Consider the following 27,319-nt stretch of genomic DNA (forward strand, 5'->3'; position numbering starts at 1 on the left):
ACCTTCGCATTCTAACAAACTTGTGGCAGGTGCAGGCGACTCCATGGAACATGTCGAACTACTTGTTCCAGGCTTTTCAAAGAAGATCATGAAGAACTTGCTTGACTTCTTGGCTTCCTCCGCCTCCAACTTTCGTCTCTTCCGTCCTTCAGCTCCACTTTCCTTCTTCTTTGTAAAGAAACGTTTCGTGGTCTTCTTACACAATGCTCTGAAATAAGGCCATCCTAGTGCTTCTCACCCATGATAATCAAAGACAGATCATACATCTGAAGAAAATTCTTTTTTCACTATCTGAGGATGGCTTGTCTGACTTTAATAGAAACTGCTCAGTGGCCCCCCCGCCTTCAAGTGGCACCCAGGGCACGTGCCTTACCTGCCATACCTTAGATACACCACTGCTTCCAGCATCTTCTGTTTTCTGATTTTTCACTAAGTTCGGTAAATTGAATTTGTATTTAAATCCCATCCGTCCATCCCATGATCCTCTCATAACCCTTTTGCCAATCCTCCTGTCCATCCCATGATCCTCTCATAACCCTTTTGCCAATCAACTTTCCAGCTCTTAGCTCCATCCCTTGCCCCCCGTCTTCTCCTATCATTTCGTATCTCCCTCTCCCCCTCCCACTTTCAAATCTCTTGCTATCTCTTCTTTAGGTTAGTCCTGATGAAGGGTCTCAGCCCGAAATGTCGACTGTACCTCTTCCTATAGATGCTGCCTGACCTGCTGTGTTCACCAGCAGTTTTTATGTGTGTTGCTAAGTATTTAAGAGTGCAGGTTTAGATTTGAAAGCCATGCTTGTATATCTAGATCAGTGTAAGTAAGTAGTGTGGTACACTAACAGCTACTTTGTTGAATAGGTAATCCAATATAATGATTTTTTAGAAATGAGAGATCAGATTTTACATATACAGGATAAAACACACTGTTATAAACACAAGAAATTCTGCAGAAGCTGGAAATCCTGAGAAACACAGAAAATGATGGAGCTCAGCAAGTCAGGCAGCATCTGTGGAGAAGAATAAATATTGACGTTTTGGGCTGAGACTCTTCATCAGGAAGAAATAAGGAGGTGGGGGAGGGAGTGTAAGGAGTACAAGCTGGCGTGTGATAGGAGAGACCATGTGAAGGGGAAGGTGGGTGAGTGGGGTAGGGGTGGATGAAGTAAGAAGCTGGAAGGGGATAGGTGGAAGAGATTAAGAGCTGAAGAAGCAGTAATCATATAGGAGAAGACAGTGGCATGGAAGAAAGGGATGGAGGAGGGGAACCAGTGGGAGGTGATGGGCAGCTGAGGAGAGGAGAAGGGGTGAGAGGGTAGCCAGAATTGAAATTAGAAAAAAAGATTAGCAGAGAGAGGGGAAAGTTGGAGAAATCAAGGTTCATGCCATCAGGTTGGAGGCTACCCAGACAGAATATGAGGTATTGGTCCTCCAACCTGAGATTGGCCAAATCATGGTAGTAGAGGATGCCATGGACTGATATGTCAGAATAGGAATGAGAAGTCAAATTCAAATGGGTGGCCACTGGGACATCTTGCCTTCTTGGGCAGACAGAGGAAAGGTGCTCACCAAAGTCATCCCCCAGATGCCTGTGGAGCCAGTGCCGCAGGAACTGTTGAAGGCTTCTGTTTGGCATCACCTCGACTCCTGCTCTTTTGTCAGTGGGCAACGGACCAGATCCTGAGTGGGTTGACAGATGAATTAAGCATTACTTGGAAAAATGAGTGTAAGCACCTACAAAACCCGGATGCACTACAAGGACTCAAGGAATATGGGCCAAGGGTCCAGAATGGCAAGTGTGAGTTCTTTTGACCTTTGCTTGAACATTTGGGCCATGTAATCAACAACTTAGGGCTTTACAAGGCACCATCAAAGGTGAAGGCAGTTGTGGAGATTCCATTACCATAGAATATACTGTAAGTCAATAAAGATTGACTACTAACAAACTACTCAAAGTTTGATCCTAACCAAGCTAGCATGCTGAAAACACTTCATGAGCTTTAAAATAAATCAACATACTGGCAGTGGACAGATCACTGTGAAGAGGCTTTTAAAAAGACTAAAACAGTTTTGTCACAGTCTGAAGCACTCACAAACTTCAACTCGTCATTGCCCGTACGGTTGTCCTGTGATGCATCATCCCGTGGTGGGGGCCAATTACCTCACACATCATGTCATCGGGTAAAGAGCATCCAATCACTTTCGCTTCAAAGACATTAAGCAAAGCAGAAATCCACTATGCCCAGATTGAGCGGGAAGCGCTCACAATTGTCTTTGGGGTTAAGAAAGTCCATCAATTCCATTTTGGTTGATAAATTAAATTACTGACAGATCATCACCCTTGACGTCAATTTTTGGTCCACATACAGGCATTCCTTTCCTGGCTGCTAGACCAGTGCAACATTGAGCTGTTACTAGCTGTACATCAATACAATATAAAGGACAGGAGGTCCAGACTTCTCGACTTCCCTTAGCTGTTACAGCTCCAGAGCCATTCCCAATAGAGAGATTTTACTTCAGGGAAGTACCCACAGCTCCGAGCAATGGAATCCAGAAGCACAAGTGTACTGACCCTGTTCTGTCTAAAATGGTGGACATGGTAGCTTGCAAATGGAAAGGAGAGCCAACCATAGATAGAAACCTTACCAGGCTCGATGGAAGGAGCTCATAGTCTAAGCAAGATGTTTACTGTGGGGCTACCATGTTGTCATTCCTCCATCATTAAGAAAGCTTGTTAAGCTACATGCAGGACATATAGAGAATGCATTTAGAAGCTACTTTCCACCTTTGGCTGTTTTGGGCTTCCTCAACAGCTTGTAAGTGACAATGGTCCACATTTCCTGTCTGAAGAGTTCAAGGCATTTAGGGAAGCAAATGGTATTCAGCACATGAAGTCAGCACCATATCATCCAGACACGAATGGCCTTGCTGAATGATTTGTACAAACAATGAAACAAGCCTTCAAGACTTCAATGGAAAGTGGATCATTCAACTAACATCATAGCATTTCCTTGCTAACGTACTGCAATACACCTCACACCACCACCAAAATGGCTCCAGCCACTACACTGATGAAAAGACAGCTTTGCAACCAGCTTATCCTTCTTAGACCCCAAACATAAAACAGATTGTGCTAAATGATCAGAAACCCCAAGCAGAGAGACATACCAAAGCTATGAACAGAAGGTTTAAAGCAAGAGAGAGAGTGCTTACCTGGAACCACATCTCTGGAACAAAGTAGATACCTGCAGCAGTGGTGGTACAAACTGTTACAGTGGAAACTAGTAACCACAACATCTGGAGAAGGCATGTTGATCAGCTGTTGCCCACTTCTGAGGCCACTGAAAACCAACACAAAATGACCAATTCAGATCCTGTTGTAGAAATGGGACAGGATTCTGAGACAGCAACTGCAGACCCTCCGTTAAGATCAAATGACACAGCCAGTGCTCCCCATCATCTGTGCTTTCTGTGGTGCTCCCTGTTGACAATGCAGTACCCAAGCCAAGTTTATACATACACCATCAAACAGATAAAATGACTTTGGCGTTGGTACCCTCAGGAACAGGTGGCCTCTGGACAGATTGAATCTCTAGATTAGTGACTAACCTTCAGCACATGGGGTGGGCAGAATAATCCTCAGGGTTATGTCTAGAAATAGAGGCAGTCTACCCTCTTTCTATTGTATCAATAAAAAAATGTTTTTTGTAGTTGATTGAATTTGATGGTTACTCCATTGAATGATTATAGCTCAGCAGCTGGTCTGTGTATGGATAAGGGGAGAAACCTTCAAAATAAGGAGGGAGGAATATGTTATGTATTCATGTATAGTTAGACCCTATGTGTTGCTGTCAAACTTCCCGGTATGTGACATACTGAATATAATGTGAGAGGGCATTCTAGGTAGATGACTTCCAAGTACAATGAACAGCAGCACACATTTGTTCCTCAACTCTCCGTCTCTTGCGTGTGTTATTCACGGCCGTCCGGCTTCCCAGTATCACAAACATATCACTTTCTTTTACGAATAAGCTGAGGTAAAATATATAATTAACAACCCCCTATACAGGTAATTATAGCAATAAATTTGAATTTGCAATACCCACAGCAGTCAAATTGCTTAAGGAATTCAAGAGAGATGATCCTGATTTAATGAATAGTTCATTGCTTGATATGTTAGTGTCAGTGCCTTGACAGGGGCATCCAGCTTTTGTCATGAACACACAGTGCCGAGCTTTATTCATGTGACAGATTATTTGTAAGAGTGCTGTGAGCAAAATGTAAGCAATTCCTCCTACTGATTGTGTGTATCGATTATTGTGCATGTTTAACATTGTTTTAATTAATGAGAAATGCAACAATATTGAATTAACCATTTTATAAAATGCACCACATTTGTGCATATGATTTTGCAAAATATCTGAATGAAGAGTTGTAAAATCAATCACTGAAAGCAAATTAAAAGGTTTACCAAATGAATTAACAGCTAAGGGGTCGACCAGATGTCTAATCAATGAATACAATTACCTTTCATGTTCATTTATTTGTCTCATTTGGAAGGCAGATTATGAATACACCAGGCCTGACAGCATTTTTTATTCTGTAGAAGATCATTATTCTTCCATCTGACTGTTTAGAAATCCTAGTGGTATGGCATCTGACTCATTGGCTGACATTTGTCACGTTTCTCTTCTACTTAAGCCCCTGTTCCCTCACTTCCTTTGACCCCACTGGTGCCATGCTTCCAATACACTCTAATCAGGGGTGGCCATTCCCATGCTCCCTTTCCACTCATGGGGGCATCATTTTCTGTATGCCTTTCCATTCACTTTGGTCCCAGATTCTGTGTTCCCCTCCCATCACCACAACCCCAGTTTTAATGCTATTTTCCCCTCACTGAGAAAATGAATAATTGGTATATCAGAGTAGAAATAGAAACAATATCCTGCAGACGAGAAAGTCTGCCAGTCATGCACCATGAAAAGCATGCCAAATTATCAGAGTTTTATTATAAAAGCTAGTTTAGTTTAACCTTTCTGACTGGATGCCTAGATATGGACTGATCAGAATTTAGCATGAGGTTGGTTGTTAGGTCTGTTTCATAGAATGTTTTTTCAACTGCCAAGTGCCAAGCCAGTGATCCCGGATGTAGATTGACACCCAATACTCTCTGAGCTATCAAGGATATTTTCCACATGAATATTATTCAATAGAAAGGGCAACAAATTTCAGGTGATTTGAAGACACCATTATGTTTTTTATAGACCATACAAGAATTATTATTGCCTTTCCAATGCTTCAGACAAATTAAATGGTTCTTTTGAGCCAGCTGACCTTTGATAACAGTTCATATAATTTACTGTACTTACTGTCTCAAGCAGGTTGCACATTGGAAATTGTTGGCAGAAGAGATCCTGCAATATTCCCATGTAGGTAGTTTTATTAAGCACACAGCTGGCTGAGACATCTTGTCGGACTTCAAATCCTAACAGTCCATTCCAGATTCAATGTTATTTCCAATACACAAGTAAAAAGAGCAACCAAATAATTGTGCTCCAGATTTGATGCAATGTAAGGCAAAAGCACAGTAAGATAGAGAACACAGTGAATATAAATACATAAGCTAGCTTCTATATATATATAGATTGATTGTATCTCCATAAAGTGACAGTAGGCACAGGAGTGGCTGTACATAAGGTGACTGACAGGAAATGATAAAGTAGTGGTGGTTGGGGATGTGGTAGAGATAGATAGTGGATGAAGGTGTTGATCAGTCTTACTGCTTGGGGAAGGTAACTGTTTTTGACTCTGGCCCTGGTGTAGATGCTACATAGGCTCCTCCCTAATTAGAGAGGGACAAGCAGTCCATGAGCAGTGTGTGTGGGATCCTTCAAGATGTTACTGGGCTTTTCCAGCATCTTTCTGTATATATGTCCTTGATGGTGGGTAGTCTGGTGGCAGTGATGCGTTGAGTAGTGTTGACTACCTATTGCAGAGCCCTCCTGTCTGCCACAGTGCAGTTTCCATACTATGCCGTGATGCAGCTTGTTAGGATGTTCTCTACTTTGCATCTATGGAATAATATGAGTATAGATGTGCTTAATCCAGCTCTCTTCAACCTTCTCAGAAAGTAGGGGTGTTGGTGAACCTTCCTGATTGTGTAGAAATGTGTCCTGGAACCGTGGAAGTTTTTGCAAAATGTGCATTCCCACGAGTTTGAAACTACCCACAGTTTCAACTGCTGTGTCATTGATGCAAAGAGGAGTGTGAATGGTACAAGTTTTCCTGAAGTCAATAACCATCCCTTTTGTCTTGTTGACATTGAGGAAGAGGTTATACGCCTGGCACCAGGCCTTGGGCTGTTCCATCTCCTCTCTGTAGGCTGGCTGTCTCTTCATTGTTGGTGGTGAGCCCCACTGGCGAGCTTGACAATGTCATTACTTAGGTGTTTGGCTGTGCAGTCATGTGTGACAAGAGTGTACAGCAATGGGCTCAGCACACAGCCCCGGGGGGGGGGGGGGAGATGAGTCCGGGTTGAGGATGATGGGGAAGGAGGAACGGTTGTGAATCTTGATTATCTGAGGTCTTTTGGTTTGGAAGTCGAACACTCAGTTGCATCGTGGTGTATTTAAACCAAAGGGTAAGGATTTGTTCACCAAGGACTGTGGGACAATAGTGTTCAATGTCAAACTGAAATCCGGAAACAGTATCTGACATAGGTATCCTTGTTACTTAGGTTTGTCAGGGCCAGGTGCATGACAGATGATAAGGCATCTGAAACTTTTCCAATTTGCCTTTCCAATGCTTAGTCATCCAATGGGCTACTGTGTGGAAATGGAGTAGAAAAGTAAATATGCTCTTTTCTAAATTATCAAAGTTTCTGAGATCCAAAACTTATTCAGATGTTTGTCCTTCACTTAGATAGGATGGAATCACTACTGGATTAAACTAACATCATATCTTTTTGTATTCATAACACCCGAGTAATGACATTGCCAAGTTTGCTTGCAGAGGTTGAGCTCTTCTACATTGGTGCTCAATTCCAAATACAACTGTCCAGCCATGGTGTGATTGTAGACATAGTCCTGTGCTGTGGGTCCATACACAATTCAGAGTCAGAATCAGAATTAGGTTTAATATCACTGGCATATGTCGTAAAACTTGTAAACTTCATGGCAGCAGTACAATGCAATACATTTTTATTATCGAGAAAAATGCATTACAGTAAGTATATATGTATATTAAGTAGTTAAAAATAGTTTTGCAAAAAGCAGTAATAATAAAAAAGTGAGGTAGTGGTTCATAGGTTCAATGCCCTTTTGAAATTGGATGGCAGAGGGGAAGAAGCTGTTCTTGAATTGCTGAATGTGTGCCTTCAGGCTTCTGTACTAAAGTAAAGTTCTGATTCTGCACTAAAGTAAGATCCTGTCATGTTACATACACCCTTGATCACTGGGAATCCATGATGAACATTTGCTTTCTTTTCTTTTCCCAGTACAAAGGCAAAGTAAATCTTCATGTTTTCGAGGACTGGTGTGGATCTTCGATTTATCAGCTGCGGAAGAACATTCATTTTCCACTATATCCTCATGTAAGTAGGTTACAGATACAGTCCTTTGCCTTCTGGTGTCCTTCTCTGGTGTTAGTGAAAGAGGTTAGAAAGGAAAATAAGATAAACATAAAAAGACCCTGCAGATTGCGGAAATTCAAAATAAAATCAAGATTTAGTAATTTTGCAGCAAGTCAGATAGCATCTGTGGAAAGAAAAAAACAGTTAATGTTGCAAGTGAAAGATGCTTAAGAAGAATTGGGAAAGAGGAGAACAAGTTAGTCCAGGTGGCAGAGAAGGCCAGTGAAATAATAATGTTGCCGTAAGTAAAGTTCCTTTGTCTGTGTTGGTGGTCCGTCCTGTCCAATAATGACAGGAGACTTGTGTGGGAGAGTTTTAAAGTGGAAAAACCATTGCAATGGTGTAGTTCTACTCTCTCAACCTTGGAAGTTCAGATCAAGTGATACGAATAGTCATCACAAACAGGGGTTTTCCTTGGTTGCCATGGATGACCATGATTTCTTCTGTGATTTGCCATGCCCTTCACTCTCCAAGAAGCATTGCAGAACTGCCTTCCTGGGCGTAGGATCTCACTGTTGATCTCATCCACCCCGTCCGCCGGAGCTCACTTCACATGCTAGGACAGGTGCGTCCCTATCTCACCGGGATACAAGGCCTGCAGGCTGCGCTCACCTGGTATAGCCTGCCTGTCAAAGTGGTGTACTGGGGTGTGGCTGCTACCACATGCAAACTGTTACTTGGAGCCACAGGTGAGAGCTGAGTGCCTGGTGGAGTCTAAGGGTGAGTAAACTGCCCTGGAATGGACACGACAAGCCCTTTCACCAGAGGTGTTACCCCTCCTTGGCACCTATACAATCCTGAGCTGCTAATGTTATGAAGTCATGATAATGTTGTATAGCAAGGCCTACTGGGACACTCCCAGCACTCTAGAATACACAAATGAAAATAAAAAGGAAAGAAGGAACAATATGCAAAAACAACCAGGCTTGGAACTTGCTTTTCACACAAGTAAACAGGAATATATTGCCATATAATCTGATAGAACCATTCTTCACTGACCTACAAATCCTGTTTTAGTTTCATATTTCCATCTGTTAGGTGCATCCAAAAAGGTTTTTCCGAAGTTCAAAGTTCCAAGCAAATCAATGTACATATATGTCACCATATACAACCCAGTGATTCATTTTCTTGCTTTCATACTCAATAAATCCATAATGGAAAAGTAACCATAATAGAATCAATGCACCAATTTGACATTAAGACAGTGTGTAAAAGACAAAAAAAAAAACTGTGGAAATACAAAAATAAATAAATAATAATAAATAAATAAGCAACAAATATCAAGATCATGAGTTCTTAAAAGTGAAGTCTATAGATTGTGGGAAAATTTCACTGATGGGGTAAGTGAAGTTGAGTAAAGTTGTCCCCTTTGGTTCAAGAACCTGATGATAGAGGGATAACCGAACTTGGTAGTGTCAGTCCTGAGGCTCCTGTACCTACTTCCTGATGGCAGCAACAAGAAGAGAGCATGTCCTGAGTGGTGGGGGTCCCTGATGATGGATGCTGCTTTCCTGCAGCAATACTCAGAATAGATGTCCTCAATAGTAGGGAGGACTTCACCTGTAATGGTCTTGGCCATATGTACTTCCTTTTGTAGGATTTTCCCGTCAAAGGCATTGGTGTTTGCATACCAGGCCATGATGCAATCAGTCAATATAGTCTCCACCATACATCTATAGAAATCTGCCAAAGTTTTAGATGTCATACCGAATCTTTGCAAACTCCTTAGGAAGTAGAGGCACTGCTGTGCTTTCTTCATAATTGCACTTACGTGCTGGCCCAGGACAGGTCCTATGAAGTGATAACATCAAGGAATTTACCACCTCTGATCCTCTGAGGACTGGCTCATGTACCTCTGGTTTCCTCTTCCTGAAGTCAATAATAATAAGGTTTATAGACAATGCAGCTAAAGGCAAAGCTTTACGAGAGATATTGGGAAATGAGCTTGGCCAGGTGATCAGAGTTCCAGTGAGGAACATTTGGAGTTCAATTGAGTCAAAATGAAAAAGGAAGCATATGTGTGACTTTGGAAGCTGAAATTGCGCAAGACCCTTACCAAATATCAAGGAAGCAGGAAAGGACGAGAGGATAGAAGGGACCGTGAAATGCCTGTGACAAGTGGGGTTAAAAGAACCTTAAAGGATTTTATTCATATATTAGGAGCTAGGGAGTAACTAGGGAAAGGCGAGGATCATTTCAGGGAAAATCAGAGAATTTATATGCAGAGCCTGGGAAAAGAGTGAGGTTCTTTATAGAGTACTCACCAAAGAGAAGAACATTGATGATAGTGAGATCGAAAAGGAGCACGTTGATATTCTAGGGCATGTCAATATTATAAGGAGAAGATATTGAGTGTCTCAAAAAGTGTTACGTGGGATAAGTGTTCAGAACCTAATGGAATACATTCCAGGATAGTGAAGGAGGCAATTACAGGATTCTTGACAACTGTCAGAATAAAAGATAAAGATAACAAGTGTAAGTAACCTTGGTTAAGAGAAAAAAGGAGGTGCATAGCAGGTGTAAGCAGGTAGGAACAATTGAGGTGCTTATGGAGTATAGGAAATGCAAGAGAACACAGAAAAAAGAAATCAGCAAGGCTAAAGAAGGCATGAAGTTACTCTAGCAGCCAAGGTGAAAGAGAATCCTAAGGGATTCTACAGATATGTTAGAAGCAAAAAGATTGCAAAGGACAAAATTAGTCCTCTTGAAGACCAGAATGTAATCCATGTGTGGAACTAAAACAGATGGGGGAGATCTTAAGTTAATTATTTGCATCTGTATTTACACAGGAGATAGACAGAGAATCTATAGAAGTGAGGCAAAGCAGCATCAATTTCATGGACCCTGTACAGGTTACAGAGGAGGAGGTGATTGCCACCCTGAGGCAAATTGGGGTGGATAAATCCCCAGGGCCTGACAGGGTTTCAGACCTTACGGGAAGCAAGTGCAGAAATTGCCGGGCAGTAGCAGAGATATTTAAATTATATTTAGTGATAGGGAAGGTAACAGAGGATTGCAGTATAGTCAATGTTGTTCTGCTTTTTTGAAAAAGGCTCTAAACATAAACCAGGGAATTATAGGCCAGTGAGTCTGGCATCAGTTGTGGGAAAGTTATTGGAAGGGATTATAAGAGACCACATATGTAAGTATTTGGATAGACATGGACTGGTTAAGGATAGTTGGCATGGCTTTGTGCTTGGTAGATCATGTCTAACCAATCTTATAGATTTTTTTCAAGGAAATTACCAGAAAATGGTTGAAAGCAAGTGAGTGGATATTTTCTACATGGACACTTGAAAAGGTCCTGCATGGGAGGCTGCTCAAGAAGGTTCAGTTGCTCGGATTTCAGAATGAGGTAGTAAATTGGATTAGATATTGGCTTTGTAGGAGATACCAGAGAGTGGAATTAGAGGGTTGCCTCTCTGACTGGAGGCCTGTGACTAGTAGTGTGTTGCAGGGATTGGTGTTGGGTTCTTTGTTGTTGGTCATCTATATCAATGATCTGCATGACAATGTGGTTAACTGGATCAGCAAATTAGCAGGTGGCACCGAGATTTGGGGTGTAGTGGACAATGAGGAGAGCTAGCATGGTTTGTAGAAGGATCTGAATCAGCTGTAAAAATGGGCTGCAAAATGGCAGATGGAATTTAATGCAGACAAATGTGAGGTTTTTTACTTTGGTAGGACCAACCAGGGTAGATCTTACACAGTGAACGGTCAGGCACTGAGGAGTGTGGTAGAACGAAAGGATCTGGGAATACAGGTCCACAATTTATTGAAAGTGGTGTCACAGGTAGATTCATAAAGAAAGCTTTTGGAACATTGGCCTTCATATATCAATGTATTGAGTACAGGAGATGGGATGTTATATTGAAGCTTTATAAGACATTGGTGAGGCTTAACCTGGAGTGTTGTGGGCAGTTTTGGTCACCTAGAGGAAAGATGTAAACAAGGTTGAAAGAGTAAAGTGAAAATTTACAAGGATGCTGCTGGGTCTAGAGGACCTGCATTATAAAGAAGGATTGAATAGGTTAGGATTGAATTCTTCAGAACTTGGAAGACTGAGAGGAAGTTTAATAGAAGTATACAATATTATGAGGGGTATAGGTAGAGTAATACCAGCAGGCTTTTCACTGAGGTTGCTGGGACTACAACCAGAGGTCATGGGTTAAGGGTGAAAGATGAGAAGATTAAGGGGAACATAAGGGGAAGTATCTTCACTCAGAGGGTCTTGAGAGTGTGGAGTGAGCTGCCAGCACAAGTGGTGCATGCAAGCTCAACTTCAACTTTTAAAAGATGTTTGGATAGGTACATAGATGGCAGGGGTATGGATGGCTATGGTCTTGGTGCAGCTCAATAGGAGTAACATAGTTTTGGCATGGACTAGATGGGCTGAAGGGTCTGTTTCTGTGCTGTACTTCTCTATGATTTTATGACATCCTTCTAACCTTTTTAGCCATGAGTAAGGTGCCAGAGGTCTGGAGAATAGCCAGTGCTGTTCCTTTGTTTAAGAACAGCAACTCAAACAAACCAGGAGATTACAGGGATGTGAACCTTATATCAATGATAGGGTAATTGTTGGAGAAAAAAAATTTAAGGACGAGATTTATTCACATTTGGTAAAGCATTGACTTGTTAGGGATAGTCAACATTGCTTTGTGTGCGGGAGGTTATGTATCACAAATCTGAGAATTTGATGAAATGATAAAGATAATTGATGAATGTAGAACAGTAGATGTTGTTGACATGGACTTCAGTAACATATTTGACAACGTTCATATTAGGCTGGTCCAGAAGGTTACGTCACATAAGATCCAGAGTGAGTCGATAAATTTGATACAAAATTGGCTTGGTCATGGAAGACAGAGGCCAGTGGTAGAGGGTGTTCTGACTGGAGGTCTTTGATGATTGGAGTTTTGCAAGAAGCAGTGTGGAACCTTCGTTGTTTGTAATATCTGTTAGTAATTTGGATGAAGATGTAGGTAATCTGATTAGTAAAATTGCAGATGATTTGGATATTGGTCAAGTTGTGGATAGCGAGGAAAATTGTCGAAAGACACAGCGGATTGTACATCAGATGGAAATTGGCTTAGATGAAAGCAGATGGAGTTTAATCCATCTTCTGGCAAGATAGTGGCATGCTTGGACTTAGTGGCCATGCTGAGTCCAATCAAAGCTATATTAGTTCATTCTGAACGTCACTTTTGCAAACACAAGTCACTTATGGATACTAAAATCACCAAGTACTAGAGGATTATCCCATTAACAAGTTGCTCAATAGTGATGGAGCTGGACTTATCATGTACCGTTGTTGTGTTGTCGCACAGACTTGCTGCATATCATTGTGCTGAGACAGTGTGCAGTAGGAGTGATTATCTTGGACATTTTTATTGTGATTGCAAGACCCTGCTGGACTTTGGTACTGTAGAATACAGCACTGGTTCATTGGGAAGACTGATGGCAAGGGAGCTGTGTTACCTAGGTTGTGGTGTGAACTAGACCCCTCTGCATGGTCACCTGTTGCAGTTGCCCAGGGCTGGTGATGCCAGAGGTGGTGTGGGAGAGATTAGTAGCCTCTGTAGCTGCAGTGGAATCCATAATTGGGTTGGGGGCTGGCCCCTCTTGTTGCTCTCCAGTGTTTGCTCGATGCTGCTCTTCAGTATTTGCTCACAACTGACCGCCAGTGTTTGCTCCGTGCTGCCTTCTGGTATTCACTCAGTGCTGCCCTCTGATGTTAGCTTGGTGCTGCCCTCCGGTGTTTGCTCAGTGCTGCTCTCCAGTGCTCACTCGGTGGAAGAACAAATTGGATCAGAAAAACTTCACATCCATTGACAGTCATGCCACTCAGGAACTTGGGCTATCTTACATCATTTGTTTGTGATTGTATGTTTTTCTGAAACCGTAAGCAAATGTGCTATTAGTGCTTTGTGCTATGTGCAGTGTGTTGAAAATGTGTTTTGAGCCCTGGAGGAATGCTGTTTCGTTTGGCTGTATTCATGTGTAGTTGAATGATAATTAAACTTGAACTTAAGCTTAATGTGTGAAAAGATATAGTTTTGGAGGTCAACTGTACGATGAAAATGTACAATAAATGGCAGGACTCTTAGGAGCATTGTTGTGTAGAGGGATCTTGGAGTGCAAGTCCATTACTCCCTGGAAGTGGCAACACTAGTGGATAGAGTGGTAAAGATGGCATATAGTGTGTGGGGAGCATTGAGTATAAAAGCTGCAAAGTTATGTTGAATCTCTATAAAAATTTAATTAGGTCACATTTGGGGTATTGTGTGCATTTCTGGTTGCCACACTATAGGAAGGATGCAGACTCTTTGGAGACAGTGCAGAAGAGGTTCAGGAGGATGTCGCTTGTATTAGAGTGTATCAGCCATCAGGAGAAGTTGGACAACATTGGATTGTTTTCTCTGGAGCATCTGAGCTTAGGGGCAACCTGATAGAAGTGCATTAATTATGAATGAGAGGCATAAATAGGGTAGATAGTGTATTTTTCCTCAGCTAGAAATGCAGATTGCAGAGTATAGGTTGATGTGGGGGGGACAAAGGTTAAAGGAGATGTGCAAGGCAGATGTTTGACACAAGTGCCTGGAATGTACTCCCAAGAGAGGTGGTAGAAGCAGATACAACAGCAACACATAAGAAGTATAGACAGGTACATGCTTAGCCAGTGAACAGTAGCATGTACACCATCCACAGGCAGATGGGGTTAGTTTAATTTGGTAATCACTGGGCCAAAAGGTCTGTTCCCATGCTGTACTGTTCTGTGTTCTAGCATCAGCATTGGTCTCATCTTGGCTGAAATCTTGTTTGTCATTCTCCTAATGATCAATGGGTAAATATGATAAACAAATGGTATCTTTTTGTTTCAGACACGTACCTCAGTGAATAAAATTGCTGTTTCTCCGAAGTGGAAGAATTATGGGCTTCGGATATTTGGCTATATACACCCCTACAAAGATGGTAAGGATGAATGAAATGGAAAAAATAGGCACTATTTACTAGCTGGAATCATTATATTCCTCCAGTCCTCTTTGTTCGGAGACTTTGAGACCTATCACTAATGATCTGGTAAAGATAAAAGTATATTGAAAATAATCCACAGGTAGGTAAAATTTTGCATGTGTTTGTGAGTACAACTAGCCATTATACAAGGCAGACACCCAGTTGATCCAAAGTCAGTTGGAGCCAGATAACATTGCAAATTATAGCTCACTATAGCAGGCTGTGTCCGTCCCCACTTCCCTTGCCTCCAGAATTCAAAGCACAGTAATTTCTTTCCTAAACCTCTGTCTTCCTTAGTGCACTCTTCAATCCAGCTCTTGATATATACTACTTTAAGCTTGAGGCCACCTGTCCTAAACCTTCACTTTTGACGCAGTCTCTGTTTTAGTTTTCCACAAAGCACTTCAGGATATTCCACTTTGTTAGAGGAGCGACAAAAATGTAATTTGTTGTTGGTCCACTATGAAACACCAGGTGGTATTGAACTGAATGTCTGCTGCCTGCAAATCAATGTCTGGAAGAGGAGATCAACAGCTGGCAAGCTACACAGTTCCTTCGCATACACAATTACCACTCTCCTTCACCTTCCACTGTCATCTCTCCAGTCATTTAACCTATTCCCCTTTCTACTTTCAAGTCAAAGTCAAAGTAAATTTATTATCAAACTGTGTAGAGAACAAGTCACCATATGTTGCCTTGAGATTCACTTTCTTGCAGGTATTTACAGGAAAATAAAGAAAAACAATAGAATTTATGAAAAACTACATAAACAAAGACTGACAAAACTAATGTGCAAAAGATGCCAAATTGTGCAAATGAAAAATCAATAAATAATACTAAGAACATGATTTTATTTTATTTTGTTTTTAGTTTAGCGATATGACACTGAATAGACCCTTTTGGCTCTTTGAACCCTGACAACCCCAATTTAACCCTAACCTAATCATAGGATAATTTACAATGACCAATTAACCTACCTGGTAAACCTTTGGACTGTGGGAAGACATCCAAAGCACCTGAGGAAATCTCATGCATTCCATGGGGAGGATGTGCAGATCCTTACAGCTGATGTTGGAATTGAACTCTGAACTCCGATGCCCCAAGCAATAGCACCTCGCTAACTCTTATGCTATAGTGGTGAGTTGTAGAGCCCTGAAAGTGAGACCATAGGTTGTGGAATCAGTTCAGTGTTGAATTTATCCTCTCTGATTCAGGTGCTTGATAGTTGCAGGATAATAATGGTTTCTGAACCTGGTGGTGGGGACCCAAGGCTCTTTTATCCCCTGCCCAGTGGTAGAAGAGAGCATGGCCTGTATGGTTGGGGTCTTTGCTGAGGAATGCTGCTTTCTTGTGGTAATACTCCTTACCTGTGATGGATTGAGCTGTATCCAGTACTCTCTGTAGATTCTCCATTCCTGGGCGCTGGTGTTTCCATACTAAGCCATAATGCAACCAGTAAGGATACTCTCCACTGTGCATATATAGAAGTTTGTCAAATTTTTAGATGACATGCCAACTAGATGACATGCCAAATCTTTGCAAACTTCTGAGAAAGCAGAGGCACTTCTTTGTGAAGGCACTTACGCACTGGACCCAAGAAAGATCCTCTGGATCCTCCGATACGATAATGCCAAGGAATTTAAAGTTATTGGCCCTCTCCATCTCCAATTCCCTGATGAGGATTGACTCACAAACATAGAGCTCTTCTTCCTGTAGTCGGTACTCAGTTCATTAGGTTTGCTGACGTTGAGTAAGAGGTTGTTATTATGGTACCATTCAACCCGATTTTCAGTCTCCCTTCTATATGCTGATTCATCCCTGTCTTTGATTTGGCCAACAACATTGGTGTCATCAGCAAGCTTAAATATGGCACTAGAGTTTTACTTCGCCTGATAGTCATAGTAATAAAGCAAGTGGAACAGGGGGCCAAGCACACAGCCTTGTGGTACACCTGTGCTGATGGTGATTTCGAAGGAGATGCTGTTGCCGATCCAAACTGACTCGATTTGCAAATGAGAAAATCAAGGATCCAGTTGCACAGGCAGGTATCGAGGCCTAGGTCTTGGAGCTTAGTGACTAGTTTCGAGAGGGTGATAGTGTTGAATGCTGAGCTGTAGTCAATGAAGAACATCCCGACGTATGCTCCTTCACTGTCCAGATATTCCAGAGCTGAGTGAAGAGACAATGAAATGGCATCTGCTGTTGACCTGTTGTGACAGTAGGCAAACTGGAGCGGATCCAGGCAGGGGTTGAAATGCTTCATGACCGTCATTTCCAAGAATGTTGTCACAGTGGGTGTAAGTACTACTGGATGATAGTCATTGAGTTGTGTTACCACATAATTGTTGGGCACCGGTATAACTGAAGCTTGCTTGGAGCAGGCGGGTACCTCAGACTGCTGAAGTGGGAGATTGAAGATGTCCGTTAGCACTCCAGCCAGTTGATTAGCATAAGTCTTCAGACACACTATCTGGACCAGGTGTTTTCCGTGGATTTGTCCTTCTGAGGAATGCTCTCATGCTGGCCTCAGAGACTGAAATCACAAGGTCATTGGGGTCTGTGCTGGTTCCGGAAGGTGCCTCCATGTTCTGTCAGTCAAAGCAAGCACAAAGGGTGCTTAGCTCATCTGGGAGTGAAATGTTGTAACTTATGTTGCATGGTTTTGAGTTGTAGGAGGTGATGGCACAGCTGTTGAGCATCCTTCTGTGATTCAACTTTAGCCTGGAATTGCCACTTCACATACGAGATGGCTTTCCAGAGTTCCAATCTGGACCTCTCGTACCTTCCTGGATTGCCTGTCCTTAACACTATCAGAGTAGGCCTTATCTCTTTGTTGTTCTTACCTCTGGTGCCTTGTTCTTTAGTCTCTGCCTATATCAGGTAGGAGGATGACAGCCAGGTGATCCAATTTTCTTAAATGCAGTTGAGAGATGGAACAATATACATTCTTGATAGCAGTGTAACAGTGGTCATGTGGCCCTCTGGTGCTGAAGGTGACACACTGATGGCAGTTGGCAGAGCTAGCCTGATTGAAATCCCTGGCAAGGATGTGAAAGGCATCAGGGTAGGCTGTTTCTTATTTGTTATTTATTATTCGTGGTGTTCAATACATCTAGTGATAGCTTGACATCTACCTTTATTGGTATGTAAACTGCATTCAGGATCACGATGGAGAATTCTCTTGGTAAGTAGAATAGTCAGCGCATAATTATTAGATACTCCAGGTCGGGAGAACAAGTGAGAGACAAGACCAGTACATCTAAGCACCATGATGAGTTTATTATGAAGCAGAAGCTGCCGTTGCTGCCCATTCTGGATCCAGCCCATCCAGTGGATTAAGAACCCTTGGGGCTGGAGTGCCATGTCCGGAGTGTTGGCCAGTGAGCCATGTTTCAGTGGAACAGAGAATGCAGCAATTCCCTGTCCCACTGTCTCACAACATTGTCTCCTCCATTCCCACTTCCTCCACATTTCAAAGCATGGTGAAATCTCTAATGTTTCCCAGTCCCAGAATTGTACCATGGTGTGGCAAAAAAAATAGAGATGAACTGAAGGTTAAATTCCATTGCATCTGGCTAACTGTACCATTACTGAGCAAGCCAGAAGTCTAGGTACATGTTGGTACCAATGACATAGACAGAAAAAGAGAGGAGGTCCTGAAGGAAGATTACTGGGAGCTAGGAAAAAAATTGAAAAGCTGGACCTCCAGAGTAATTATCTCAGGATTACTGCCTGAGCCACGCTCTAATGAAGGTAAGAATGGCAGAATTAAGCAGATGAATGTGTGGCTAAGTAACTGGGGCAGGGGGCAGGGCTTCAAATTCTTGGATCATTGGGATCTATTTTAGGGGAGGTATGACTTATACAAAAATGATGGGTTACACCTGAACTCAAAGGGTACTAATATCCTGGCGGGATTGTTTAATATAGCTGTTAGGGAGGGTTTAAACTAAGTTGGCAGGGGGAAGGAAACCAGGGTGTTAGGGTCAAGCAAGAAGAAAATTGAAATAAGTCAAAGATACTGTGCAGCAAAGATCGGAAGAAGGACAGGCTGGTGAATATACAGGATAATTTGCTGTGTGATAGAAATATAGCAAAATCGGTAACAGATACTGATCTAAATATACTGTACTTAAATGCACGCAGCATTAGAAATAAAGCGCATGACCTTGTTGTACAGCTACAGGTTAAAAGATAGGACATTGTGGCCATCACCAAGTCATGGCTAAATGATGGATGTGATTGGGAGCTGAATGTCCAAGGATACACAGTGTATAGGAAAGATAGGAAGGTAGGTAAAGGGGGTGGCGTGGTCCTGATGGTAATCAACGATATCAAATCTCTGGAAAGAAGGGACATAGGATCAGAAGAGGTAGGAACCTTATGGGTCAAGTTAAGAAATGGCAAGGGTAAAAAGACACTAATAACAGTTATATACAGGCCTCCAAACAGCAGCCAAGATGTGGACTACAAGTTACAGCTGGAAATAGAAAAAGCGTGTCAGAGGAAAATGTCAAGATAATTATAGGGGATTTTAATATGAAAGTGGATTGGGAAAGTCAGGAAGGTACTGGATCTCAGGTGAGGGAGTTTGTAGAATGCCTACGGGATGGCTTTTTGGAGCAGCTTGTCCATAAGCCCACCAGGGGATCGGCTGTTTTGGATTAGGTGCTGTGTAATGAACCTGAGGCGATTAGGGAGCTGGAGGTAATGGATTCACTTGGAAGTAGTGATCATAATATGATTGAGTTCAGTTTCAAATTTGAAAAGGAGAAGCTGGTATCAGGTGTATTGATATTTCAGTGGAATAAAGGAAATTACAGTGGTATGACAGAGGAACTGGCCCAAGTAGATTGGAAAAGTAAGCTAGATGGAGGGACGGTAGAGCGGAATTGGATGAAATTCCTACAAGAAATAAGGAAAGTGCAGGAAAAATATATTCCAAGAAAAAAGAAAATCATGAATGGAAAAATGGCACAAATGTGGCTAACGAGAGAGGTTACGGCTAAAATAAAAGCAAAGGAGACGGTGTACAAGGAAGTAAAAATTAGTGGGAAAACTGAGGACTGGACGACTTTTAAAAACTTACAGAAAGAAACTAAGAAAGTCATTAGGAAAGAAAAGATGAATTATGAAAGGAAGTTGGTAATTAACATAAAAAGGATACTAAGAGTTTTTTTTAAATATATGAAGAATAAAAGAGTGACACAGATAGATATAGATTAGATTAGATTATGAGGACACGCAGTCCTCTTTTATTGTCATTTAGTAATGCATGCATTAAGAAATGATACAATATTCCTCCGGTGTGATATCACAGAAACACAGGACAGACCAAGACTGAAAAACTAACAAAAACCACATAATTATAACATATAGTTACGACAGTGCAACAATACCATAACTTGATGAAGAACAGGCCATGGCACAGTAAAAAAGTTCAAAGTCTCTCGAAAGTCCCACATCTCACGCAGATGGGTGAAGGAAGAAAACTCTCCCTGCCATGCCTGACCACAGTCCAATTCTGAGTTGTCGGCAAACTTTGAGCTCTGATCAGCCCTCCGACACCGAGTAACGAGCACCATCTCTGCCGAACACTTCGACTTCAGCCTCGGTTACCAGCAGCAGGCAAAGCTGGGGATTCTGGGGCCTTCCCTCCGGAGATTCTTGCTCGCACAGTAGCAGCTGCAGTGAACCGGGCATTTCAGAAATTTCTCCAGATGTTCCTCTGCTTCTCACGTTTGTCTCCATCAAATCAGAATTGTGCACAGTGTCCTACTTACAAATACGATATCCTTTCACTGGAGAGCTGTGCGCGTTGCGTCATGCCGCCATCTTCTCCTCCCGCCAAAGGACCGATTGAAAATGATGCTGGAGAAATTATAATGGGTAACAAAGAGATGGCAGAGGAACTAAATGAGTATTTTGCATCAGTCTTCACAGTGGAAGACATTAGCAATATACCTGATAGCCAGAGGTCTCAGGGAATAGAGTTAGGTACAGTCAAGATTACTAGAGAGAAAGTGCTTGGGAAGCTAAATGGACTAAGAATAGATAAGTCTCCCAGACCGGATGAGGTGCACCCACAGGTTCTGAAGGAGGTGGCTTTGGAGATTGTAGAGGCATTGGAAATGATCTTCCAGGAATCAATAGACTCTGGCATGGTTCCAGAGGACTGGAAGGTTGCAAATATAGTTCCGCTGTTTAAGAAAGGAGGGATGCAGCAAAAAGAAAATTACAGACCTATTAGTCTGACATCAGTAGTTGGAAAGTTATTGGAGTCGATCCTCAAGGACGAGGTTATGAAATACCTTGAGGTGCATGACAAGATAGGTCCAAGCCAGCATGGTTTCATGAAGGGAAGATCCTGCCTCACCAACCTATTGGAATTTTTGAGGTAATCTCAAATAAGATTGATAAGGGAGAGGCTGTGGATGTTGTGTATTTGGATTTTCAAAAGGCCTTTGATAAGGTGCCGCATAAGAGGCTGCTTAATAAGATGAGAGCCCATGGAATTCCAGGAAAGATATTGGAATAGGTAGAGCATTGACTGATAGGCAGAAAGCAAAGGGTGGGAATAAAGGGATCCTATTCTGATTGGTTGCCTGTTACTAGTGGTGTCCCGCAGGGGTCGGTGTTGGGGCCGCTTCTTTTTACAATGTATATCAATGATTTAGATTATGGATTACGTGGTTTTGTGGCTGAGTTTGCGGATGACACCGAGATAGGTGGAGGAACAAGAAGTGTTGAAGAAATGGAAAGGTTGCAGAGAGACTTGGTCAGTTTAGGAGAGTGGGCAAAGAAATGGCAGATGAGATACAATGTTGAGAAATGTATGGTTGTACATTTTGGAAGAAGAAATAATCAGGCAGATTATTATTTAGATGGGGAGAAAATTCAAAAATCGGAAGTGCAGAGGGACTTGGAGGTCCTCATGCAGGGTACCCTAAAGGTTAACCACCAGGTTGGATCGGCAGTAAGGAAAGCGAATGCTATGTTGGCATTCATTTCAAGAGGAATAGTGTATAAGAGTAAGGAGGTATTGATGAGGCTCTATGGGGCACTGGTGAGACCTCATTTGGAATACTTTGTGTAGTTTTGGCCCCCCTATCTTAGAAGGGATGTTCTGATGTTAGAGAGAGTTCAGAGAAGATTTACGAGGATGATTCCTGGAATGCAGGGGGCTAACATATGAGGAGCGTTTGTCAGCTCTTGGACTGTATTCATTAAAGTCTAGAGGAATGAGAGGGGATCTCATAGAAACATTTCAAATGTTGAAAGGGTTGGATAGAGTAGATGTGGAAAGGCTGTTTCCCTTGGTGGGTGAGTCCAGGACAAGAGGCCACAGTCTTAGAATTAGAGGTACCCATTTAAAACATAGATGAGGAGAATTTTTTTTAGCCAGATGGTTGTGGATTTATGGAATTCGTTGCCGTATACAGCTGTGGAGGCCCGATCATTGAGGGTGTTTAAGGAGGAGATTGATAGGTATCTAATTAGCCAAGGTATCAAGGGATATGGAGAAAAAGCCGGAAATTGGAACTAGATGGGAGAATAGTTTAGCTCATGGTGGAGTGGCGGAGCAGACTCGATGGGCCGATGGCCTACTTCTGCTCCTTTGTCTTGTGATCTTGTAGTCTTGTGACATTGAGGCCTGTATCAGCACAGTGCCAGAGTTCATTGTTGTGTTGAACCTGAACTTCACCTTTACCCTAAGAGAACCTTTCTGGGAACGATGACCTTCTTAATTTGACTGGTATCAACAACCTTGCTGCAAAAGGTTACACAGGGAGGTCACTTGAGTTTTCAGTGTTTATCATGTTTATCATTATTTTAGGAATAACTTATTTTTAATACTTCAATCAACTTTAATAGTTTTTACCTTTTACTAATAACGAGAAACATTTAGAACTATTAAAAAAGTGCAGCCTACTTGCCCACTCTGCTTGGTAAGGCCATAATTAAGTGCAGTGGACCAGCAGTTAGCCCTTTGCAGCTGGGAAAGGTAATGTAGTCAGGCAAGGATCACAAGCAACACGTCAGGCCAAGGATGATCTAACCTGCTAACAGTTTCTCTGCAAACACTGTCTAAGCAGATGCTGTCCTTTTTATTACTTGGTCAGAATTGCCTTGCAGTTTACAAAAGTACCTAACTTTTAATAACATTTATTTTTATTTTATTTGCTTTTTAAAATTATATTTAATTTAGCTTGTCTACTGGATGTGACTAGCACTGGCAGTGCCAGTATTTATTGTCTATTTGTAATTGGGCTCTTCAGGGGTCATAGAAACGTAGAAAACCTACAGCACAATACAGGCCCTTCAGCCCACAAAGCTGTGCCAATCATGTTCTTACCTTAGAACTACCTAGACTTACCCATAACCCTCTACTTTTCTAAGCTCCATGTGCAAGTCAAAAACATTGATGGACTGGAATCACATATGGACCAGACCAGAGAAGAATGTCAGGTTTTCCTCCTTAGGAGATATTAGTGAACCAGATAGGTTCTGTGACAATCAAGTATTCGTGTTTACCAGTATCGGGACAAGCAACATAATCTTGGATTAATTTTAGTCTTGAACTTAATTCTCCCAGCTGTAATTCTGTGATTCAAATGTTTGTCCTTAGCCCAGTGTTCTGCCTAATAATCCTGTAATTTTAATGTCACACCATATTGTCCCTACCTATTTACATCAATGCTCAGTTCTGTTATCCTCCGTTTATCAGCAACAGAGAAGAAATGTCACCATCCCATGGACATTACGGTAACGTAATGGTTAGTGTGTCGCTTTTACGGTTCAGGGCTTTGGGGTTCAGAGTTCAATTCCAATGCCATTTGTAAGGAGTCTCTACATCCTCCCCATTGAATATGTGGGTTTTCTCTGGGTACTCCAGTTTCCTCCCATAGTCCAAAGTGGATAACAGGTTAGTTGGTTATTGTAAGTTGCCCTATGATTAGGCTATAGTTAAATCGGGGGTTGCTGGGCGGCACACCTCGAAGGACAGGAAGGGCCTATTCAAAGTTTAAAATTCAAGGTAAGTTTATCATCAAATTACATATATGTCACCATATACATCCCCGAGATTCATTTTCTTGCAGGCAATTACATTAAATACATGAAATACAATAGAATCAATGAAAGACTGCACCCAACAGAGTGGACAAGAACCAATATGCAAAAAAAAACCAACAAACTGTTCAAATACTAAAAGAAAGAGAACAAAGAGATAATAATAATAATAACAGCAACAATAAATAAATAAGGAATAAATATCAAAAACATGAGATGAAGATACATTGAAATTGAGTCCAGTTCAGTGATGGGGCAAGTGAAGTTGAGTGAAGTTATCCCCTCTAGTTCAAGAGCCTGATGGTTGAAGGGTAATAACTATCCATGAACCTGGTGGTGCAGTTCCTGAGGCTCCTGTACCACCTTCTTGGCAGCAGTGAGAAGAGAGCCTGGCCTGGGTGGTGGGGGACCTTGATGACGAATGTTGCTTTCCTGCAACAATGCTCCATGTACATGCACTCAATGGTAGGGAGGACTTTACTTGTGATATACTGGGCTATATCCACTACTTTTTATAGGCTTTTCTGTACATGGGCTTTGGGTGCTTCCATACCAGACCATAATACAACCAGTCGATATACTCTCTACCACACATCTATGGATGTTTGTCAAAGGTTTAGATTATGTCAAATCTTGGCAAACTTCAAAGAAAGAGAGACTTTGCTGTGCTTTCTTCATAACGACACCTACATGCTGGACCCAGGACAGATCGTCTGAAATGATAACCCTGAGGGATTTAAAATCGCTAGCCTTCTCCACTTGAAGAGGACTGGCTTGTGGACCTCTAGTTTCCTCCTTTTGAAGTCAATTATCATCTCTATGTCTTCCTGACCTTCAGTGAGAGGTTGTTGTTGTGGCACCACTCAGCCAGATTTCCAATCTCCCACATTTATCACCATCCTTGATTTGGCCAACAACATTGGTGTTGATAGCAAACTTAAATATCGCATTAGAGCTGTGCTTAGCCTCACAGTTGTAAGTATAAAATGAGTAGAGCAGGGAGCTAAGCACACAGTCTTGTAGTTCACCTGTGCTGAGGAAAATTGTGGAGGAGATGTTGTTGTCAATCCGAACTGGCTGGGGTCTGCAACTGGGAAACTGAGGATCCAGTTACACAAGGAGGTATTGAGGCCTAGGACTTGAAACTTATTGATTAGCTATGAGGGGATGAATGCCGAGCTGTAGTCAATGAGGGGCATCCTGATGTTTGCACCTTTGCTGTCCAAATGTTTCAGGATTGAATGAAGAGCCAGTGAAATAACTCTGTCTATCCCCCTCATAATTTTAAATACCTCTATCAAGTCCCCCCTCAACCTTCTACGTTCCAAAGAATAAAGACCCAACTTGTTCAAGTTAAATGCAGGAGTTCCAGGAACAATCTCCAGAAAGCCATGTCACATGCAAAGTGGAAATTCCAGACAAAATATGAATCACTGAAGGATGGATGACAGCTGTGGCAGGGCTTGAATGCTACCATTTCCTACAAAGTGAAGCCAGGCCATACAGGTTTCACTCCCAGGTGAGCTCAATGCCTTTTATGCTTGCTTTGACCATCAAAACACAGCAGCACTTTCACAAACTCGCACCGGTGATTTCAGTCTCTGAAGCTGATGTGAGAGCTTCCTTCAGGAGGGTGAATCCACAGAAAGCATCTAGCCCAAATGGAGTATAATGGCTGAGTAGTAAAGACCTGTGTTAATCAACTGGCTGGAATGTTCATCAATATCTTTAACCTCTCGCTTCAGCGCTCTGAGGTACCTACCTATTTCAAGCGGGCTTCAATTATACTGGTGCCTAAGAAGAGCATGGTAACCAGCCTCAATGACTATCATCCAGTAGCACTTACGTCCACTATGATGAAGTGCTTTGCCAGGTGGGTGATTTCTCCTCCCTATGAAATGACGTAGATCTGCTCCAATTTGCCTAGCGTCACAACAGGTCCACAGCAGATGCTATTTCTTTCTTTTCAAATCTTTTTATTGTGTATATATATATAGGAAAAATAACATGAGTACATCGAAGTAACAACACTTACAATGCCTCAAAAAAAACCCATCATCTTAAAGATTGAAAACAAAATTTTGTGATAACAAAAAAAACCCTACTGAGCAGAAAAGTGAGGGAAAAAAAAAGAGAACCCATTAGGTGTACAACCCCGGAGCCATGCGTCATACAAAAAGCTTCTAAGAATAAACATCAAACCGCCAGCAAGAAAAGAAAATATACTAAAAGAATTTACAATTAGATCATGGAAAAATTATATCAATTAACTCAAATGATAATAACGAGCAAATGAGCCCCATCTTTTCTCAAAATCAAATAAATGTTCAAAGGTTTGACTTCTAATTTTCTCCAAACTAAGGCATAGCATCACTTGAGAGAACCATTGTGACAAAGTGGGAACTGAGTATCCTTCCACTTCAAAAAATGGCCCTCCTAGCTATCAATGTAACAAATGCAATAACATGTTGGTCAGGCACAGAAATACCATGAATATTTTGAGGAACTATTCCAAAAAGCACAGTTAATTTATTAGATTGTAAATTAATTTTAAGTGCTTTAGAAATTGTTGAGAAAACCAACTTCCAGAACTGTTCCAATATAGAACAAGACCAAAACATATGTGTCAGTGCAGCTATCTCAGTTTTACATCTATCACAATGACTATCAACATTAGGAAAGATTTTAGAAAGTCTCTCCTTTGTCAAATGATAATGATGTACAATTTTAAATTGAATCAATGAGTGGCTAGCACAAATTGAAGAAGAGTTAACCAACTTCAATATCCGCATCCAATCCTCCGTCATAAAAGTCAAATTAAGTTCCTTTTCCCAATCCTGTTTAATCTTAGACAAAGGACGCTTATCCCATTGTAATAATAAATTATAAATTCTTCCAATAGAACCCTTAATCAAAGGATTCATAGTCATAATAGTATCTACCAGGTCAGCCTCCAATATGTAAGGGAAATTACTTAAATATTTTTGTAAAAAATGTCTAACTTGAAGGTATTGCAGAAAGTGTGAATATAAAAGAGAATATTTATCAGTTAATTGTTCAAAGGACATCAATCTATCTTCCTTAAATAAATCCAAAAAAGAATTAATACCTTTATTTTTCCAAAGTAGAAAAATTGGATCACTCAAAGAATGCTTAAAAAAGTAATTTCGGTACATTAAACTACAAAGTTTAAATTTTTTAAGATTAAAAGAATTGCGGAACTGGAGCCAAATTTGTAAAGAATACTTAATGACAGGATATAAGTTTAAATTAACAACTTTAGATTTGACGTGGATAGGATTTTTCCATTGAGAGTGGGGGAGATTCAAACATGAGGACATGAGTTGAGAGTAAAAGGGCAAAACTCTAGGGGTAACATGAAGGGGAACTTCTTTACTTAGAGAGTGGTAGTTGTGTGGAATGAACTTCCAGCAGAAGTGATTGAGGCAGGATCGATGTTATCATTTAAAGGTAAATTGGACAGCTATATGGGCAGGAAAGGGATGGAGGGTTATGGCTGAGTGCAGGTTGGTGGAACTAGGTGAGAGTAAGAGTTCAGCACGGATTAGAAGGGCCAAGATGGCCTATTTCCGTGCTGTAATTGTT

The 27,319-nt window shown here is 41.5% G+C and overlaps 1 protein-coding gene across 1 annotated transcript in view; it reads left to right on the forward strand.

The window, feature by feature from the left end:
- Window positions 1–27,319, forward strand: part of LOC140205083 (N-acetyl-beta-glucosaminyl-glycoprotein 4-beta-N-acetylgalactosaminyltransferase 1-like) — an 872,662-nt gene that overhangs the window by 488,756 nt on the left and 356,587 nt on the right. The window contains exons 4-5 of the mRNA XM_072272248.1: window positions 7,493–7,588; window positions 14,509–14,599. Of these exons, the coding sequence (XP_072128349.1) occupies window positions 7,493–7,588; window positions 14,509–14,599 (187 nt within the window). The remainder of the gene's footprint in view (window positions 1–7,492; window positions 7,589–14,508; window positions 14,600–27,319) is intronic.

This window comes from Mobula birostris, chromosome 11 (assembly GCF_030028105.1).
Source record: "Mobula birostris isolate sMobBir1 chromosome 11, sMobBir1.hap1, whole genome shotgun sequence".
NCBI classification, from domain to species: Eukaryota; Metazoa; Chordata; class Chondrichthyes; order Myliobatiformes; family Myliobatidae; genus Mobula; species Mobula birostris.